The sequence below is a fragment of the Nicotiana sylvestris genome, chromosome 5, assembly GCF_000393655.2.
Source record: "Nicotiana sylvestris chromosome 5, ASM39365v2, whole genome shotgun sequence".
NCBI lineage: Eukaryota > Viridiplantae > Streptophyta > Magnoliopsida > Solanales > Solanaceae > Nicotiana > Nicotiana sylvestris.
The window spans coordinates 78985323-79007106 of NC_091061.1; the positions used below are offsets into that span (position 1 = coordinate 78985323).

The 21784-nt window shown below is 36.7% G+C and overlaps 1 protein-coding gene across 3 annotated transcripts in view; it reads right to left on the bottom strand.

Annotated features, from left to right (window-relative positions):
• Positions 1 to 20741, bottom strand: part of LOC104245014 (thylakoid lumenal 15 kDa protein 1, chloroplastic) — a 34725-nt gene extending 13984 nt beyond the window's left edge. The window contains exons 1-9 of one of the 3 annotated variants that reach the window (XM_070174490.1): positions 20598 to 20741; positions 20356 to 20487; positions 20170 to 20265; positions 19934 to 20006; positions 19042 to 19103; positions 16534 to 16615; positions 8185 to 8245; positions 8020 to 8096; positions 7371 to 7558 (exon numbers count right to left, since the gene is read on the bottom strand). In XM_070174490.1, coding sequence (XP_070030591.1) covers positions 8045 to 8096; positions 8185 to 8245; positions 16534 to 16615; positions 19042 to 19103; positions 19934 to 20006; positions 20170 to 20265; positions 20356 to 20487; positions 20598 to 20708 — 669 coding nt within the window. In that variant the 5' untranslated portion in view covers positions 20709 to 20741 and the 3' untranslated portion in view covers positions 7371 to 7558; positions 8020 to 8044. Of the gene's footprint in view, positions 1 to 7370; positions 7559 to 7893; positions 8097 to 8184; positions 8246 to 16533; positions 16616 to 19041; positions 19104 to 19933; positions 20007 to 20169; positions 20266 to 20355; positions 20488 to 20597 lie in introns of those variants that run through there. The other 2 variants (XM_070174489.1, XM_009800559.2) reach the window with 2 other exon arrangements.
• Between the last annotated feature and the right edge of the window lie 1043 nt (positions 20742 to 21784).

Consider the following 21784-nt stretch of genomic DNA (forward strand, 5'->3'; position numbering starts at 1 on the left):
CTAACAAACATCAAACTAACAAATATTTACCTAAACAACAAAACAAACATGAAATAAATATGAAAAACAAATTAATTAATTTTCATTTGAAATCTGAAAATTAACATATGAACAAACTAGAAAATTATTTCAACGGCGAACAAACCAAACAAGAATTGAATCATTTATCGATTTTGGATCCGAAAAATACCAAACAAAATATGGACGATAAATGAGATTCAAAACCCAACTAACCGGAAATGAAACGACGAGCAACGATTGTAAACAAATGTGTCCGGGCTTCGACTCAACGAAAGACCTTCGAACTTTGACGATTCGAAGAAGATGAAGCAACGTGAAGCCTAAGCAACTGCTGCGACGAGCAGCAGCAGCAATGCGTCGAGTGAGGAAGAAGAAGCTCTATGAAGCAGTAGGTGAGGTCGACGGACAACGAACCAAAATCAGCAGCTGGACGAAGCTGAAACAAACTGCGACACGTGATGCATCAACATTATTTGGAGAAGCCATGGCTGCTCGTAGCAGCTGGACGCGACGATGGACTATGGGGCAGAAGCTGAAACGTAAGCAGCAGCAAAACGGAGCAGCAGCGGCGGCGACACAGCGACGACGAACATGAAGAAGAAGTAGCTGGGTCCGTTTGGACGATGAAATAGTAGCTGCAGCAACGTCGGGGGGGGGGGGGGCAGCTGCTCGTCATAAAGTTGTTGATGAAGCTTGGGACGAGGTCGATGAAGGCAGCAGCAACGCAACTGAAGCAGGTCGCGATGGAGCTGCCATGGCAACGATGGCGATGGCGATGGAGCGGCAATGACGACGAGCTATTCGTTGGCTTTTATTGGGATCTACCTCGCGTGAGGATGAAGATGATGGTGAAGGAGCTGTGCGCGTGTGTTGTGAGTGAGTGTGTGTGGCGTGAGGGGAAGGAAGGAAGCCATTGATGGAGCTTGGAGAAGCTTGAGGAAGAAGAAGAAGATAGGAGGGGGGGGGGGCGGATGACTTCTTAGTTTTTAGGGTTTTTTCTTCTTTTTTGTTGTTTTGTTTTTGTAAAATGTAAGATAATAGGATGTTGGGTTATGGACTGGGTCGACCCAGTTCGAAATGGACTGGGTCGTTTGGGAAGATTGGGCCATTTTTTGGGCCTGTGGCTTGAAATCGAAGAAGAGGCCCAATTCCGACTTTCTTTATATTTTCGCTCTCTTTTCTTCTTTTATTTCTCTAAAACTAAATTATAAAAATACTTAACTTATTATTAAGAACTAAATTAAGTTATAAAAGCGCAAATTAACTCCCAATAACAATTAACGCACAATTAAGTAATAATTAAGCATAAAATTGTATATTTGGACATTAAATGCTAAAAATGCAAACGATGCCTATTTTTGTAATTTTTATTTTTTGTAAACAAACTTAATTACTAACAAATTATAGAATTAAATCCTACATGCAATATGCGACATATTTTTGTATTTTTTATTAATTTAGCAAATAAACATGCACATACAAACATACAAATAGTTACACAAAAATACCATAAAATTGCACACCAAGGAAAATCATTTTATTTTTGAATTTTTTTAGGAGTAATTCTCATATTGGGCAAAAATCACGTGCTTACACACATCAAGAAGGCACATGAGAGGGTGACCCTAGGGGGATGAATCCATATCCACACACTGCACGGACAACTAATATGCTAATAATATCAATCGCTTGGACAACTCACGTGCCAATAATATCAATATCTAGATCCGCACGAACAACTCACGTGCTAATAATATCAACCACACGGACAACTCATGTGTTGTACGGAGAACTCACGCAACTTACCCACCATGGTCAAAGGCTCAATAAAATAATCCGCCCTGCCTGATCACGGACTACCAGTCCAATCTATATCACACATAAAGCAGAATGCAAGAATACATGTACATGATCAAAGAACATCAAATTTCATACTCTTGGACTGTTATAAGTGACATACTAGGTGTGTGCATGTGCAGGTGTGATATCATAGCTCAAATCAGGTAAATACATCACAAAATAGCAACTATCAGGTTTAATCACGAGATTAACCTCTATGTAACCTCAAATATGTCTCAAATGGCTCACAACAAGGTACAGGTATGAGAAACATCACAACATGAAGCTTGGCAATCAATTCAAGGCATATCATAACTTAAGCATTACCCCGAGAATGAACAAATACCCCGGTGCATGCACATAGGCTCAGCCTAGCATATGGGCTCAATCCCGCACATGTGCGCCACCCATGGCACGCAGCTATCACAAATAATCCAGGTAACTAGAGCCTCAACCAAGTTTAGGTAAGATACTTACCTCAAGCAAGCCAAATCAATACTATAAAAATGTCATCCCGCGCGAATTGACCTCCGAACGGCTCAAAACTAGCCAAAAGTAACTCAAAATCATCAAATAATATCATAGGAATTAAACCCAAACGATAAAAGTCAAATCTTTAACGAAATACTCAAAGTCAACCCGGGCCCGCACCTCGGAACCCGACAAAACTCATAATTCCGACAACCCATTCAAATACGAGTCCCACCATACAAATTTCATTCAAATTCGTCTCCGAAATGACGTTCAAATCTCAAATATTCACTTTAGAAAAAGTTCATCCAAAGACCCCTAATTTCTCTTTTTAATTCATCAATCAAATGCCAAAACAAAGAAGAACTCATATAATACAATCAAATCCGAGTAAAAAAAAACTTACCCCACACCATGTGGTGAAAATTCTCTCTGAAATCGCCCAAATCCGAGCTCCAGATCTCAAGTTGTGATAAAATGAACCAAAACCTCGATATATAATATAAGCTGCCAGGCAATCCGCATCTGCAGAGAAAATGTCGCACATACGATCCCATTCTCGCATCTGCGAACAAACTGACTCTAACCATTTCTCGCATCTGCGAAATTATAGCCGCATTTGCAGCTCCGTAGGTGTGTCCCATATTTTGCAGAAGTGCACCCTTATCTGCGCCAAAACCTCCGCAAAAGCGGAACTCCCCTAGACGCCTCCTCTTCGTATAAACGATCACTCCCTCGCATAAGAAAGTCCACACCTGTAGCTAAATCTTTTGCAGGTGCGAAGAACCAGCACCAGAACTGCCCATCATGATCAAAATACTCTGAAACTCATCCAAAACACATCAGAGCCCCTCGGGACCCCGTCCAAACATACCAACAAGTCTCAAAATATAACACAGACCTATTCTAGGCCTCAAATCACACATAATAACATCGAAACCACGAATCGTACCTCAAATCAAACTCAATGAACCTTTGAACTTTCAACCTTCAAAACTCGTGCCGAACCACATCAATTCAACTCAAAATGACCTCAAATTTTGTATACAAGTTCCAAATGACATAATAAACCTAGTACAACTATCGAAACAATAATTTGTACCCGATATCATCAAAGTTAACTCCCAGTCAAACTTATGAACATTCCAAACCTTTAAGTTGCCAATTTTCGCCAACTAGTGCCAAAATATTCTAGAAACATCCAAATGCAAATTTGGGCATAATACCAAGTTCAAAATCACCTTCCGGGCCTAAGGGAACCATCAAAACTCCGATCCGAGGTTAAATAAACAAAATCAAACTTGGTCAACTCTTCCAACTTAAAGCTTCCTATTTAAGAATCATTCCACCAAATCAATTGCGAACAACTCGAGACCAAAACCGACCATACACGCAAATCATAATACATCAAATGAAGGTAGTCAAAACTTCAAACAACCGAACGAAATGCCAATGCTCAAAACGACCGGTCGGGTCATTACAACTACTTTTTTGTGTTACATGTAGTTGCTTTTTTTTGGGTTTCTAATAGTGTTTGCTGGTTAAAAAAAACTTGAAGTAGATATTGGTGGTGATTTAAGGGTCTAATGATGGTTGGTGCTTGTGTTTTAGTTGTGTATAAGAATTGTATATACATTGTTATAAAGTACGTAAATATTATATATACACTAAACTGTTATATAGTGTATAACTGTTTATACATGTTATAAAGTATATAAATATTATATATACCATTATATAGTGTATAATATGTGTATGTGCACGGTTTATGTGTATATACAATGCTTATACATTGTATTATGGTGTTGGTGATTTAATGATGTTCATTGATAGACGTTGAGGTCAGAGCTTCAAGTGTTTTGTGGTGAATGGAGAGGCAGTTGGAGTGTAAATGTATATTCCGGTACATCTAGTGCATACTTTGTGAGCATACACTAAATAAACAATAAATATACATAGTATATACAATGATGGTGGGAGAAATAAAGTATATATAGTAAGTTTAAAATGTAATATTGAATAGTGATTTTTCTTTTTGGGTTATTGTGGAGTTTTTAATGGTGGTTGGATGAAGGTTTACTGGTAGATGTTTATAAACTGTGGTGTTTCACTAATTGTTGAAGATTGATGAATTTGTGAGCGGATGAGAAATAAAGGAGGCTATTGGTTTTGTGATGATGAAGAGAAAGGTAGAGATGGTGAGTCAAGGTGGTGGAGCTACGGTGAAAATGGATTGGAAAAAATAGTGGAGGATGAGAAATAAAGGAGGCTATTGGTTTTGTGATGATGAAGAGAAAGGTAGAGATGGTGAGTCAAGGTGGTGGAGCTACGGTGAAAATGGATTGGAAAAAATAGTGGAGGACATAAAAGAGGTAGAACTGTGGTGTAGGAGATAAATGGGGAAAAGATTAAGAAAAATGATGAACAAGGGAAAATGTGGAGTTATGGTGAAGAAAAGGAACGAGTGCAATTTTTCAGGCTAGGCGGTTAAGGAGGGGCGCGCCGCAGATCTAATTTTATTTGTTAGGATATTTATTATATTTTGTTACAAGTTATATTGTGAAATTGCGAGCAGTGAGTAGTAATTTTGAGCAAACTTTATTTATGACCATCAGCTAGAAACTAATATCAGCTGCTAGCCACAAATTGCAGTATGTATTTTATAGCCCAAAATCAATTATAACGGCTAGCCACCTAATTATACATCTTACCAGAAGCACAATTCACACCCCAACAATTTCTTCACTCCCTCTTTCTTCAGATCAATTCATATTCAAGAAACGCCCTAATTTCTCTGCTCCACAGATTTCAGCGCTTGATAATAGTGCAAATTCTAGAGGCCATTTGATCAATTATTTTCTTTTTACTTCTACAAGCATAGTAAGGATTCTATTTCCATTAACTTAGTTTTTCTGGAGAATGGATTTGGGTTGTTTTGATATGGGTTGCATTGAAAAGAAGCCGATGAATCACGCTGTTTCTAGTTCGGAGAACAGTCCCTCCATTCTTGGCTAGCCACCGAATTATACATCTGACCCACAAGCACAATCACAGGTTCATTGGAGAAATGATTTTTGGCCCAAAATGATTTAGCCGGAAAACTTCACCGGTCGCAGTAGTGGCCGAAAAATTCAGAGTCGCCGGAATTCAATTAGCAAGCAAACCATCTTTTAAATCTAGATTTTTATAATATCAAAAGCCCCAAAAACAATACATAAAACGAGAAAGAGTCACCGGATTTAATGGAAGGTCGCCGGTGTTTGAGTTTCCATCTAGATCTAAAGCCAACGAGATCGAGCACAGTGGGTTAGACTAACTTGGTTTTGATTTCGATTTCATGATTTGTGGTGAGGTCGAAGCTGGAGCCTGGGCACCATTAATAGTAATTTGCAATATTCATTTTTCTCAGCCTGGCCTGCTACTCCGATTGACCCAACCCCTTAACTAGCCGACCACTTAACTGATAGTCATTATTTCCTTTCAATTATTTTAGCCTTCATTTTTTTCTTATTTTTAATTCAAGTCTCGTGCCAGTTCTGCTACTTTTTCACGGAATATCTGCACAATCTGCTGGAGTTCACCCGATATTCGGTATATTGTGCTGATTTTGGGAAGCTTGACCCCCATTATAGGGTGTGTTTGGTATGAATGAAAATATTTTCATGGAAAATCAATAGTTTTATCACTTATTTTCCCTTATTTGGTTGGTGAATAAAATTTTTTTTTAGGAATGGGGAATACTGAATAGGGTGGAAAGGTTGAGAAGGAGTTTTGGAAAATGTTTTCCCTTCTCTTGATAGGGAAAATATTTTCCTCCAATTGGAGGAAAATGAGTTGATGAGGAAAATGTTTTCTAAAATATTTAAGCCAACCAAACATGAGAAAATTAGAAAATATTTTTCGAAAAATGTTTTCCTTCGTACCAAACACGCCTATAGTGTCCAAGAATTTAATTTATAGAAGCTTGAACTCCAAAAATAATTACCTGGAATTGTAAGTCTCCGCACTTTTCTATGTTGGGGCATGCTTTTTTAAGTTGAGGCCATTTTTATCTAAATTTTGTTTTCGTGTTAAAAGGTAGCTAGTTTTCGACGATTTTTGAACATATGATTATTTTTCAATTACAGTATCTAAAACCGGCTATTTATGAATTTTACCCTTCTCCCTAGGAGATAATTTAGTAAAGCCCAGACTGTCTCTTGGACAGGGACATATGAACTTTGTAATCATCTCCGTTATATCTCTAGAAATGACACCAGGTAACCACTTCTACGTAAAAATAGCACGGTATAGCCAATTTTCGGACTGGTCATTCAAAATAGCCAGCGTTTACCAAGTCAATGAAAAATAGCCATTATTTTGCTGCAACAGAGACCGGTTCAGCATAATATACTGGAGTTCGATGCACATGTGTATGAACTCCAGCATATTATGCTGGACCGGTATACTTTGCTGGCTCCAGTATATTATGCTGGACCGGTATACTTTGCTGACTCCAGTATATACTTTGTTGCCTCCAGTATAATATACTGGAGACTGGAGCACCGGTGTATATTATGCTGGACCGTTATACTTGCTGGAACTCCAGTATATTATGCTGGAGTTCTAGTGTACTTATGCTGGAACTCCATCATATTATGCTGGAGTTCCAGCACACTTATCCTGGAACTCCAGTATAATATGCTGGAGTTCAAGTATACTTATGCTGGAACTCCAGCATAATATACTAACGTATTTTTCGGGTTTTGAATAGTATTTTCGCTCAGATTTATCTTTACATGAAAAGTGGCTAAATTTCGATTACTTTTGAAACTGCGCTATTTTTGAACGGCCAGTTGTAAATCTGGCTATTTTTGAATTTCTCCCCACTTCTACGCATACTATTTAAATATATCCACAATTTACAATGTATTTAAAGATTAATCAATTCGCTCTTGACAATACTAAGTCTTAAATTTTAAATTAGCAGTTCAAAAATTTAGAATACAAAATTAAGGATATTTAGTCCTAAAGTTTGGGTGAATTGACTAATCTTTAAATACGTTGTAAATTGTGAATATATTTAAATAGCAGACTTAAAAGTACTTAGAAGTGGCTACTAGTGCACTTCGCCCGTTATATTTTGTTTCTTTATCAAAAAAAAATCATCTTATGAACAAATACGAACCATTTTTTAATCTCTGCAAAAAGTCAAAAGAGACATTTCCTTTGAGTTGGAAGAACCAGTCTGTAGATAGAAATGGGGAGGAATCCTACATTAGTCAAATAATGAAAACATAATGATGCTAATCGAAGTTCTGATGAGTTAATAATGTATGAGATGCCGAGATAATTGGATAAAGTAATATATCAGGCCATTGGAACTAGTACTCAGCATACTATATTTGGCGAGGAAAACTGAAAGTAGGTTTCAATTTTTTTTATCTCAACTGTGTTAAAGTACTTATTTATTAATCACAACCAGAAGTGCGGAGGTAAATTAGGTGGTTAAAGATGTCAAACTACTAATGCAACAATTTGATATGTAAATACCAGTTACCACATTCATAATCGAGGCAATGCTGGAAGAGGAGAATACCCGATAAGAGGTAACTTTGATGTTTTATGTGGAACCATGAGGTTCAAAAGCCAGAATCATATATAGGAATAAATAGGGAGTAATTAATCCATGAATGATTAACAGCTTACACTACTAGATTCTGAAATCTGCAGGCTATTTGCAGAACAATGTGTCTCGTGTTGCATTACCAGTTACTGGATTCACCCTGCAGACGAATAATGTTTTGTGTATATGGTAAGTATGGAACTGGACCGAGATACTGTAAACATATAGACTTTGAAAGGAACCTTTACCCGTCAGCAATCTTGCAAAGGTATTCCCGTTGATCGTCTCTTAAAGGAACATCCGTGAAGTCTGAATATATACGAGGAAGATCAAGGAATCAGTATGAATAACCAATAAATAGTAATCCCATAGGATGTTTACAGCAAATTTAACAGTGCACACGATATCTTTGTCATTGTATTCCTTCAAAACGTTCTACAAATTAATTTTCATCTACACCAAGCATGCAAGCAAAGGTTCGGTACTGACCATTTTCATCAGCTCTACATTCAACTTTGTTATTCATTCCTTTTAAGAATATATAGAAAGTGAATAACCAACAAAAGGGTTCTGTATCCAAAATACACTATCAGACTATCAGTAACAGGGAGCATCCTGTATTAGCCGGAAAATAGACTCACCGCGTGGACCTATTCTATGATGACAAATGTCGTTGAAGTTATTACGACAAAGAAGAATCACGTGTACAGAAGAAGTATGCAATACCTCAGGGTGGTACACAAATTTACCGTACCTATTAGCCTCGGTGTCGAACACAAGAGCACAACCATGGATCTGAGAAATGTATTTCGCAAGTCCCAACGGGAGAAAGCATAACATTTGACAACGAGAATGCAGATGGCTTGTTCATACCACACAATGATGCATTGGTAATTTCCTTACTTGTTCATGACACTAATGTAAATCGAATTTTGATTGATCCAGGTAGCTCAATATAGACCATCCTGCTATGAGTGGTCGAAGCAATGCAAGTAGTGGATCGAATCATACCAAAGGCCCGATCTCTATCCTCATTCGACAATTCAAGTGTAATTACCAAAGTAGTGAAAATTGCGGATATTTTCACCAAGCCGCTGAAGATTGAGCTCTTTCAAAAGCTAAGGATGGCTCTTGGAGTGATGAAACAAGTTTAAGGGGGATGTTGAAATGTGAACAATATAAACTTGTTTCCATTTGTTTACATTAGTTCATGAACTAGAATATTAATCTAGTACATGTATTAGAGTATGAATACATTGATGTACTTTGGAAGATACAATGTCTAGTAGCGTCATCCATGTACCTTGAAAGATGTGAGGTATGGACTTAGCTATTATGTTTACATGTAGCGTAGGCTAGATACATGAAAGATTTCTCCTATAAATAGTCATGTATTCTTAGCCATTTGGAGCAAGTCAAGTTGAATAGAAATCATCATTTCCTCCGCTTTCTTCTTTGTGAGTGTTGAGTGTTCTTTTGTGTTATCTTGCTTTCTCAAATTTTCTAACACTTTCGCAACAAGAGCGGTAAAGGACACTAGTTTTCAAGTGGTGGAAGCCGACATGGTCTATAACATAATTTTAGAATTCATGAGATGGATGCGGACTTTGAACGTTGCATCAAGTTATTAAATTTTCATCACAATGGGGAAGTCAACAGATTAGGGGAGATCAACGAGCAACCAGAGAAACAAATTCGGTGGCTATTGCTAGCAGCTTAACCAATACTGACAAGGTAAAATAGCAATTACAGCACTAAGCTAAGGAGACAACTGAGCCCTCAGCAGCCACGATATCAGACACGAGAAGTGAAGTAGATATAGATAGGAGGATGGATGTGATCAAGAAACCAGAAGAGAATGACACAATTAAAATAACATCGGAGGAGCTCGAAGCTGTTATCTTATTCAATCACTGGCCTCGAGAGAAAAGTCTACATTGGAACAAATCTCAACCTGAAGATAAAACGTAAGTTAATTGAATTTTTACGAGCTAACTCTGATTTCTTTGCTTGGTCGCATTCAGATATGACAGATATCCCACCGGAGGTTTAGGCAATCACAATTTTATTAGATTTAAATCCATAAGAAATCCTAGGTTTACCGGTAGTACTAGGACTATTTTTGTGTTATCTTATTCATGATTCTTTACTATTACATGTTGTGTCATTCGTGCACGTTACCTTAATGTATTGTTGTTACTATTGTTTGCTACTCGTTGCCTTATCTCCATTGTGCCTTGAGCCGAGGGTCTATCGGAAACAACCTCCCTATCTCTATAAGGTAGGGGTAAGGTCTGCGTACACATTAGCCTCCCCAGATCCCATTTATGAGAACATACTAGGTTCGTTGTTGTTGTAAATCCATAAGAAATTTGGATTTAATCTTAAATTAAATACATTTTGGATCTATATAAAAGTTATGGGGTAATATAATTGGATCAATTATATAAGTCCAATATATATGGATTAAATAAATAATTCTTAATCCATTGGGCTAGCTCATTTAGTTGGGCTACAGATGATGAGGACACTTCTTTAAGCCTAGAGGCGGACTCAGTATTTGAGTACAGTGGGGGCATCACTGTATGCTAATTACTAACGATAAAATTCGACGTGAAACTCTTTTAAAACTTAATGATTATGATGACTTATCATCCAAATATAAACAAAATAAAGTTCTAAAGAAAAAGAAAGCACCTAACAGAAAGATTTCTTCGCAAAATGGGTGCTATAAAAAGGGAAGGTATTTGATTAAGCATGTCTCACACTTTAAAATTTCTAGTTTTAATTAAAGAAGGGCTTAGTGATCAAAATGGCGTTCAAACTTTAAATTATCAAAAACTTACTAAAGAAATCAATATTAAGGGCATGTTAATAATCAATTTGAGGGTTTTAATTTTAAGGGAGGAATTTGAAAAAGAAAAATTAATTAAGTAGACTATTATGTGTTAGTGCTAAACTACAATTAAATTCCAAAAAAATATAAAAGTAAAAAATAAAGTAATTTGCTAAGTATAAATTACCTTGTATTCAAAGAATTAAAATATAAAATAGAAGAAAAGGTAAGAACTAAAATAGAGAGGAGGAGAAAAGCGGAAGTTCGTTTCGATCGCACGTCCATCAAGCTAAGCAGGGAACTTTAGCGCACAACACCACTTCTCCCGTACAACATTTTGTATTTGGGGGCACAAGCAAAATATTTAAGAGGTCCCATATATATATGTACGTATATATAACATATATATACGGGATTTTTGCCGAGGCTAGTGGGGTCCCGTGACCCCTTAACCCACAAGGTGGGTCCGCCTCTGGTTAAGCCCAAGATGCCATCTTCCCAGAGGCTCAGTTTGGTGCCACGTGTCAAAATGACAAGGAATGTCAAGTCACATTAAAAGGCCAATGAAACCGCGCCACATGTGCAAGTGACATGTTCTTGCCAATCAAATACGGCCTTGTCACTATTCAATCTGATTGGTCGGAAAGAGTTTGTTCTCATCACAACTCTTCCCTCCTACAACTATAAATAGGGATCTTCATAACTCAGAAAAGTAACCAGAAGTTATAACAAGCAGACACAAGGGAGCTCGTAGATCAAAGGCCACAATTCTCTGCAAATTGCAAGTGTTCAAGCATTGAAGCACTTCAACAAAAATCAAGTATTCAAGATCAAGAACGAAATCAAACCAAATACAAGGCGTTCAAGATCAAGATTACTTGTTCGTGATAAAATTTGTGGCAACAATCAAAGCGTTCGCGACGGATAAATCAAATTCAAATTCAAGATCAACCTCAAAGGCCCTTGAATTTATATTGGAAAAGTAGAATTAAAGGAATCATATAGATTATAACACTCAAATCACTTGAAATCAAATACTACGATTGTTGCAATATTTTTTGGTCTTGATTTTATTTTCTCGATGCAATTTATTGTCAACAGTAATGACTCACAAAATTAATGAGAACCCATTACACCATCCGATAAAGCAAAAGAAGAGGAAACAAGGCGCCTTCAAGAATCAGGTGATAAAAGAAGTAGTAAGTAAGTTATTAAAAATCGGGTCTATATGCGAAGTTAAATATCCTGATTGGCTAGCAAATACTGTTGTCGTACCAAAAAAAGAATGGTAAATGGTTGTAAATTATACTGATTTGAACAAAGTATGTACTAAAGATTCCTTTTCTTTGCCATATATTGATCAATTAATTGACTCTACTGTCGGTTTGAGTTTTTTTAGATGCTTATTCTGGATATAATCAAATTAAAATGTATCTCGAAGACGAGGAAAAAACTTCCTTCATTCGGACAGGGGGTCTTACTATTAAAAACGCTGGAGTTGCATATCAAAGATTGGTAACCAAAATGTTCCAAGAACATTTAAGGAAAACTATGGAGGTATACATTGATGACATGCTGGTAAAATCAACACAAGCAGAATATCATCTCGAGCATTAGAAAGAAGCATTTGCAATTCTTCGACGATACAACATGAAGTTGAACCTAGAGAAATGTGTATTTGGTGTCGCATCAGGTAAAGTTCTAGGTTTTCTTGTTTCTAATAGGGGTTCGAAGTAAATCCAGCTCAAATCAAAGTTTTTGAAGAAATTCGGGATGTAGTTACAAGCAAAAAAGAAGTACAAAGTCTAACATGAAGAATAACAGCTTTGGGAAGATTTATATCTAGTCCTCTAAGAGATACTTTAGGTTTTTCTTATTGCTGAAAAAGCAAAACAAGTTTGGGGGACAGATGAATGTCAACAAGCATTGAAGGATTTAAAAGTTTATCTATCAAAACCACCTTCGCTCTCAAAGCCGAAAGAGGGGGAAAAGTTGCTTGTTTACCTTGCCGTATATGAAGTTTCAATGAGTGCAATTTTGGTTAGAAAAGAAAAAGACACGCAATTCCCTATCTATTATGTTAATAGAGCATTATTAGAAGTTGAGACAAGATATTTGCACCTAGAAAAATTAGCCTTGGCATTAATAATGGCATCAGGACAATTACGACCCTATTTTCAATGTCACCCAATCTATGTTATACCGACTTTTCCATTGCACAATATTTTACATAAGCATGAGTTATAAGGAAGATTAGCTAAATAGGCATAGAACTTAGCGAATATGATACTATTTATCAACCACGTACTTCCATAAAGTCACATGTACTAGCAGATTTTAGCTCGAACCTAATTCCCGAAGCTAAAAAAGAGTGTCACTTCCGGAGTCCAATCTGGGGACTTGGATCTTATACACGGATGGATCCTCTAACATAAAGGGAGCAGGTTTGTGTATTGTCTTACTTGCACCTACCGGAGAAATCTTAGATAAGCGATAAGATGTTACCTTATTACTAATAATAGAGCCGAGTATGAAGCAGTGGTTACAGGTTTGGAACTCGCAAGAGATATGGGAATCGAGCCGCTCGAAATTAAAAGTGACTTAGCTGGTGGTAAACCAAATGCAAAGGAATTATGTAGCGCAAGAGGCACGGATGCACGGTACCTAGAAAAGGTACGGGAGTGATTACATCATTTCTGAGAATGGAAAGCTATTCAAATTCCAAGGGAGGAAAATGCAGAAGCAGATACATTAACAAACCTTGGATCTGTAGAAGATATAACCAACTCTGAAAATGCAATAGTGGTGCATATATTCCATTCAACGCTCGATCAAACAAAAAGCAAGGAAATTTTACTAGTTTTACAAAGGATTGGCGAAATAAATTTGTAAATTACTTGCAGCATGGGATATTACGTGGGGATAAGAAACAATCTCCAAGGTTACGAACACAAGCTGCTCGCTATTGTTTAGTGGAAGGGAACTGATATCGAAAAATGTTTAGTGGTCCTTTGGCTAAATGTCTTGGTCTTGTCAAACTGAATGTGTTATGCGAGAAATGCACGAACAACGTCGTGGTAATCACGTAGGGGTTAAATCAATGATAAAAACACTGATCAGAGTCTAATATTATTGGACATGAACGGAGGAAGAGGCGGAAAGTTTTGTAGAAAGATGTGATAAGTGCCAACGATACGCGAATCAAGTACATCAACCAGCGGGGCCATTGCATTTTGTACTCGCTCCGTGGCCGTTTACGAAATGGAGGATGAATATCGTAGGTCCATTGGCGCAAGCGCTAGGAAAGGTAAGGTTCTTGTTGATTTTGACTGACTATTTTCTAATCGGGTGGACGCATGTGCCTTTAAACAAGTAGGAGAAAAAGAGGTCATAGACTTCATTTGGAGCAAAATAATTTACCGATTTGAAATACCTAAGGAAATCACGTGTGACAACGATCCACGGTTTGTAGGATAAAAAACAACTGAATTTTTTGAAAGTTGGAACATCAAGAGAATAACTCCATCACCATATCATTCCGGAGCCAGCGGACAAACGGAGTCGACAAACAAAATAATTATAAACACTTTGAAGAAGCGCTTGGAAGCAGCTAAAGGCAAATGGCCATAAGTGTTACCGAGAGTGTTATGAGCATATAAAATCACGACAAAAACAAGTACGGTAGAAACTCCTTTCTCACTTGTTTACGGTACTGAAGCTTTAATTCTAGTCCTAACCGAAGCTATTGTGGAGGGAAGATCGTCGACTATAATAGTGCGACGAGGAGAAGCAATAAGAGCGGTAGAAGCAGATGATTTAGAAGCCATGGAAGATATGAAGAAAGGAAGTTGAAGGCAAGAATGAAGAGCAAAGAAGGATTTTAAGAAAAAGACAAAGACGAAAGAAAGTAGATGGAAGATTATGAGGGTTTGCGGTTCCGTATTTATATGGGAAAGATATGTCATCATAAACCGTCATCATAGGACTGTCATATCAAATTGACAGAGCCGTATGTGCCTAGAAAACCGCTGCAAACTTCAGAACCAATCGTAACAAGACACATGTCTCGAGCATTAAATGGAAGAAGCGCACGTCTCTTCACTTCTGCAACACATAATGATAATCTCGGGAAGAGGCGGCAAAACATTCCTACCATACATAAGCTCTCAACTACCCGAATATTCAGTTGACCACGGGGGGGGGGGGGGGGGAATACTTGTATTAGTGAAAATAGACGTGCCACGTGAACTTATTATGTGATGACAGATGTCATTGAAGTTATTACGACAAATAAGAATGATGTGTAGAGAAGATGTGTGCAATACCCTAGGGGTCGTTCACTGCTACGAGTATGAAAAGAAACAATCATTCCCTGATTACACGGGATTTGTCATCACTACCTCAACCGCTACTAATCAATCACATAACAAACAATTAATGTGATAAATGACATTAACAGACAAGAGCTAAACAAGGCCAAAAGTTATGAAAGAAAGTACTATTTACACCACTTTTCCATATCTTGTATCATCATCGAGAAATACTCAATTACTTTCTCTCAATTATATTGCTCAAAAAGCTCTATTGTTAAAAATGCATCTTTGTGTTCATTCAGCAGAAGGGCTACATTCATCAATAAGATTTTTATTACTTTTCGTCTTTCAATTTGTACTATTTTTATATCTGTTCCTTTTTCTTATCGTTCATATTTGGAAAAGTGAATTAAATCGATTGTTAGTAACCAAAATATTTATTTAATTGCTTTGACCTTAAAATTCATTTTTAGGTTAAACACATCCGCATTGGCACGTCAAATAAAACAGCTGGCAGATTGGTTTTATTTGAAGAATATATTCTTCAACCATAGAAGACAAAGTTTACCTTTTTCTTTCTTTTGGGAAAGAATCAACTCAATGCTAAGGATAAGAATCAGCAACTTTCTTCAGCTTGCATGGCAGTGTTCAAATTCACGGTAAAAATTCATTGAATGGGTACTTAAAGTTCAGAAGATGAATAAGATACTGAGAAAATTTTCATGTTGAAGGTGGAACAGAGAGAAATCGCCACACCCAAACTGACACATTACTGTGCAGTTTTTTTTCCGCTATATCTTCTTAGCTAGTCCAATTCCGTAAATATTTCTCCAAACTTTGCCAAATACAGCAGCAGCTCTCCGATTTTAATAAACCAGTGTATTCTTCTACTCTTTCCTATTATGCATAATTTTTTGTGTTTTTTAGATTGTTGCCTGACTGCGTTCTTGTGCAATAACTACCACCCAGGGCATCTTGGTGTACTTCAGTATAGAAGAAAACCAAATGAATAGTCTTTTGCTGTTTCCTCTTACAATGGTTAAAAACTACTGGCTTAGACAACAACACGTGGTAATTGGTAAATCCAAACAACAAAAAAGATCAGCGAAGCACCCAATTCAATGTATGAAGGAACCAAGAAATCTCTAGTCATTTACTAAGTAATTACATGCATTATTCAAAAAATACACTTATCTTCTTTAAGCTACTCATTTAGGTTCCAAATATTATTCATTTTGACAAATTGATTTATTTCAAAAAATACAGCAGCAGCTCTCCGATTTTAATAAACCAGTGTATTCTTCTACTCTTTCCTATTATGCATAATTTTTTGTGTTTTTTAGATAGTTGCCTGACTGCGTTCTTGTGCAATAACTACCACCCAGGGCATCTTGGTGTACTTCAGTATAGAAGAAAACCAAATGAATAGTCTTGCTGTTTCCTCTTACCTGCCCCTTCTATATTGGACCCCTTGAAAGATGTATTGCCAGTTGTAAGTGCTCCTTCCAGGTTAGCATTGCTTAAATTCACCTGCACCATAGAGGTAGGTAGTCACAACAACAGCAGCAATTCCAGCAGTGCACAAACATGAACAAGGTTTATCTATTTTTTGAACTAGAGGATATGTCAATTCAGTTTCATTAGACACCAGGGCGGTTCATTTAGTTTCACTAAACTAGAGAGAGGTCTAATTCAGTGACGGAGGCGGAATTTTCACTAAGAGGAGACAAAAAATAAAAGAAGTAAACAGGCAAAGAAGTCAAGGGGATTCAACATCAAATATATACAAATAAAAAAAGATTGAACCATATATAAACAGTGTAATTTTTCAGCGAACGTTCCATCCCCTAGTTCCACCCCTGGTCTGATTAATCACCTAAGATTAACAGTAAATATTGACATATCTGATGTTAAGCACTGGGCTTTATCATATGAATTAAGAAAGCCAGTGGTCAGTAAGATTTATCTAACACACATGTAGGCTATGCATTCAACAATTCCATGATTGTGATTTTTCCACTAATCAGAGATAAGTCTTCATCAGAGATTACAATACAGAGATAAGCATGTCAGAATTCAGATTTGGAGCATAAAGTACAAAGTGCCAGATGCACTAATTGCAAAGAGACCCTCTCTTGACCAGGTTTTCCCATTGGCTTTGACTGACAAAACCTTTTATTTTATCTGGATTAGGTGGCAAAACTGTCTGTATCAATCCGGAAAGAAAGATTGAGGGGTCAGACAGGGCTACGACTTTCATTGAGTGTAGGATCAAGACTACAAATGGAACAGAATCTGTTGGTAGATCCACATTTTCGTCCACCTATATAAGAGATTTCTTTGTGCTGGGTTGTGAGCCACGTGGAGCGTTAAAGAATGAGATCCTTTGCCTTTGCCTTGGAAATTAGGAATGGTGAGAAAGGCTTACTGTTGGTTTGACACCCTCAAAGAAGATTGGGAACACCAGGCTGCAGTCAGTCAGGTCAGTCAAGGAGAGATTAGGTCAAGGGATTTAAGATAGAAGTTCCATCAATCAAAGGAAAAAGGATGCTCCGGGAAAGAAGGAAACAAAGATATCCAAAAAAATAGGCCTTGAAGGAAGGCATGAATGAGAGAGAACCGGTCTAAGGGCTGAAAAGATATGTTGCGTCACCTTCCTAAGCCCTTACTCCTTTTCCTTGTGTGATCCACAAAAATAGGACACTTCGGTGCCACTCTTGATTTTTTGACCGCACTTGCCCCATGGTTTAACAAGTTTTGACCATTGCTTGCCTTACGGGCAACACTTTTAAGTTTTGATCTTAAAGGTTTGCCCATGGGGCAAACCGTGGTCAAAAAATCAAGACCATCCATTTTCAAGGTCATTGGTAGGGATGGCAAGCGGTGAGGTGCGGTATGGTCTTTATAAACCCACAAAATTTCAACCCGCCCCGCACCGCATGGCATTTCCAACCGCATCCATCCGCCCCGCCCCACTTCAGTTCTTTTTATTTTTTGGTTAATTTTATTTCCTTTTAATTTTTTTGGCTAAAAGTTTTCATGTCAATTAAGAATTTACGTGGATGTAACTGCTTTGCTTAGTTTCTCCAATATATTGCATAGGATTAAAAGTACACAAAGTCTAAAAATAATAGTAAGGTTATTTAGAAATTAAATGCATTTAAAAAATATTTTGTAGTAAAATTATATAAAAGTAGTAAGTAAACATGAAACTAATTCCTATATAAAAACTTGAGTGGCTTCCGTACTCCATTATAGATTAGATTCAGCACATCATGTAATAAGGCACTGATAATCTGTGTAAATTTTTTGCTACGAATTACTTATTAAAAAAATTACGAATTAGGCTAATAAATTTAGGATTGTTTATTATGTTATCCAGAAAACCTTTCTAATGCAAACAAACATACTATGACAGGAACACTGAAACTTAATATCTCAAAAGTAGACCGAAGACATCACTAAAGGTTATAATTTTGTGAAATATTTAAGCTCTAACCCGCACCCGCACAAAATTTAAATTTGTTTATTTCAACCCGCCCAGCCCCGCACCGCCCCGCATATGTCTAAACCCACTCCACCCTGCCCAATGCCATCCCTAGTCATTGGGTGTAATTTCCTGCTTTTTTCCTTTTGCACGCCTTGTCGAAGTAGAAGATGTGCCAGTAGTTCAAAAGTACTTTCTTAAAATGACGAATCACTTCTCACTAACAGGGCATTCTGTGCAGTGCTAAGCCTGCCATTCCGGGAACCTAAAGTCTTCAACATAAAAATCATCCAAATCAAGTAGGACTAACAATCTATTAATTTCCCCGTCTACCTAAGTCTGCAAAGTGGCAAGCAGTTACAAGGACACCTATCCTAGGTCTGTGTTGATGCAGCTATTTTTCTCTCCACCAAAGCCAAAGGGACAACACTAACATATTGATCATGGAATCAATAAATGAGCCGCTCACCTTTGTCACATTTGCTAAGGAGAAGTCAGCCCCTCTAAGATCAGCATCTGAAAGATCAGCCCCTGGCCATATAAAGGGAATATTACATAATGGATAAACAATAACGTTAACATAACATTTTACTGAAATAACGATATTTAGGTGAAAAATCAAGAGCCTTAAGTTTCAGGAAGCACCAACACCAAGTCATGACCAGCCTTTTACGAGAAATTTGAACTTATATAACATCCTTCCTTTCATTTCATATAGCATCACTGTTTAAGACAGTGATTCATGCTGTTACAGAATATAAAGTGAATTATATAATCAGGAACATGGATGCACTGAATGAAGCCTGGATTTCATAATAAAGATTCAAATTAGTACAAGGATTACTTTCTTTATTTCCTATATGGTCCTGAAAAAAGTGTTGTTTAAAATAAGAAGATGAATGGGATGATGGTAATGATACATTTCACAATTGCATAGAAATTGCAGATTTTCTTTTTAAAAAGGATCATCCTCTAGAATTCTCGTTTAAGGAAAAGTTTCTGCAAGTCTTGCTCTGCTACCTCAATTTATATGTTTTTATGACTCTTTCTGCTTCTCCCTAAAGGGGATTCTTATATCCCCCCCCCCCTTGTGTTTCTTCTAACATTTCACCATTTCCAGAATCTTCTTAGCTGGAGTTCCATTCGATGGTGGTTATCGTTTTCCATTTGATTCTCTATCGTCGAGGTTAGTGGGAAGAATCAGTGTGTTAAATGGGTACTAGTGCTTATTACATCAGATGGATTACTCTTTTGATGAGCAATATCAAAAAAACCGCAGATCAAATTATTACTTACATTACCAACTGCATATTTGTCCGTTACTAAACCAGGAAATGGAATGTAAAGAATGATGAACTTGCCTGTTAAATCGGCATCAAAGAAGCTAGCTCCAACTAAATTTGCACCTTTAAAATTAGCTTGCCTGAGTATTGACTGCGACAAACTCACGTAAACAACATATGCATTCTTAGTCGTACAATCAAACAGCAACTAGTAAATATCAAGATAACCTTTAAAATTCACGCGTTAATCAATAAATCATATGAAATGGTACAAGAGCAAAAAGAAAGTAGTGTGAATAAAACCACATTATTACCGTTTTAAAGTCTTGTTTGATCAAAGTTTTGCCACTAAAATTCTTCCCTGAAAGATCTTGGCCCCTTGTCACTCCAGCACCGTAAGGACCTCCACCCTTGATTATGCGTCAAACCCATATGAGAAACAAGAAAACCCACCAATTCATTTTGAGCTTGGAACAAACCAAATAAAATGGGTTGAATACCTTAAACGCTAAAGCAGGATCCGAGGCCAAGAAGAGTGAAGCAGAGAGAAGAGCTAGAAAGCTTGCTCTTGATATTGATTCACCAAAAGAGGCCAAAGCATTTCTCGAACTCTCAACTGAATTCAGAGAAACCTGTGATAAATTCGAGCACAATTGACTTACTTTACCTTTTAAAAGAAATTCAAGCACAATTGGCTAAGTTTTACTGGAGTGAGGACATTGAATCAATTGGGAATATTTACCTGTGGAGAGAAAGAAGAAGATTGATGGGTTAGTGGGAACGGGTTAGGACTCTGAAGTTTATTTGGATTTGGAGGGAGTTTGGTACACAAGCAGACGCTAGGAATTGCCATTTCTTGGTTGATTGCTTGATATGGAAAATGTGTGTGGCTAATCCGTATGATGTTTATCTATACTATATATATTAAGCCCACAACTAAAAAGTTAAATTACCAAATTATCCCTCTTATTAATCTAAATTCTTTACTTATTTAAATAAATAATTAAAAATAACAAATTTATTTGAAGAGGTGTTACCCTTCAGATTGTATATTGCTAATGTGACCAACCGTTCCTATTTTCTATAGTTTTCAACCGTTGCTACCGTTGGCTTAGGTATGCATGTCATGTAGCACAAGACTCGGCCTTTTCCTACCCACATGCCTGACTCTGTTTCTCTTTCCATGTGACACCCCTCAAGTCCTGGACCTTATTTGATATTGGGTCTTCGTCAATTGTCATCAAACTCGGTAATTACATTAATTGATGAAATTTTGGTTCATTTTTCTTTTCAAAAATTTTAATGAGAAAACTTACATTTGGAATCTTATCTTTCCTTCCGATCCAATTTTAACTAAGATTTTTGTACTATGTATTGACAACGTACATAAAAAAATAATATTTTTTTTTAATTATAACTTATCAGTGTTACATTTTATGTACATGGTTATCTTTAAATACCTTTTAATGCAGTAGGGACTATGCACTTTTTTCCTCCTTTGTCCGTACTTTTCTCCAATATTCTTCCTTTTCGTCTTGAGAGCTAAACAGGTATGTTTTTTTAACCATAAATACCCTACTTATAAAAATCCTTAAATAAATATATTTAATTATATGTTTGTTAACAATAGTATTTGTTAACAAGAAGAAAACTAATTTGATTTGAAGTATCATTTTTAAGATGTCAGGAGTATGTCTTTTTAATAAGTAACTAATTTTGTTTTTTAAGTTTATTCAACCGTTGGCTTTAGTAACTAAAAATCATATATGTATTATTATATTATATATTATTAAAAATGAGAACCCCAGAACCAAAAATTTAAATTATCAAAATATCTTTTTAAATAACTTAAATACCCTAATTTTAATTTTATAAATATTATCTAATAATTAATATTTATTAAATAGGTTGGAAGAGAAGAAAACTATA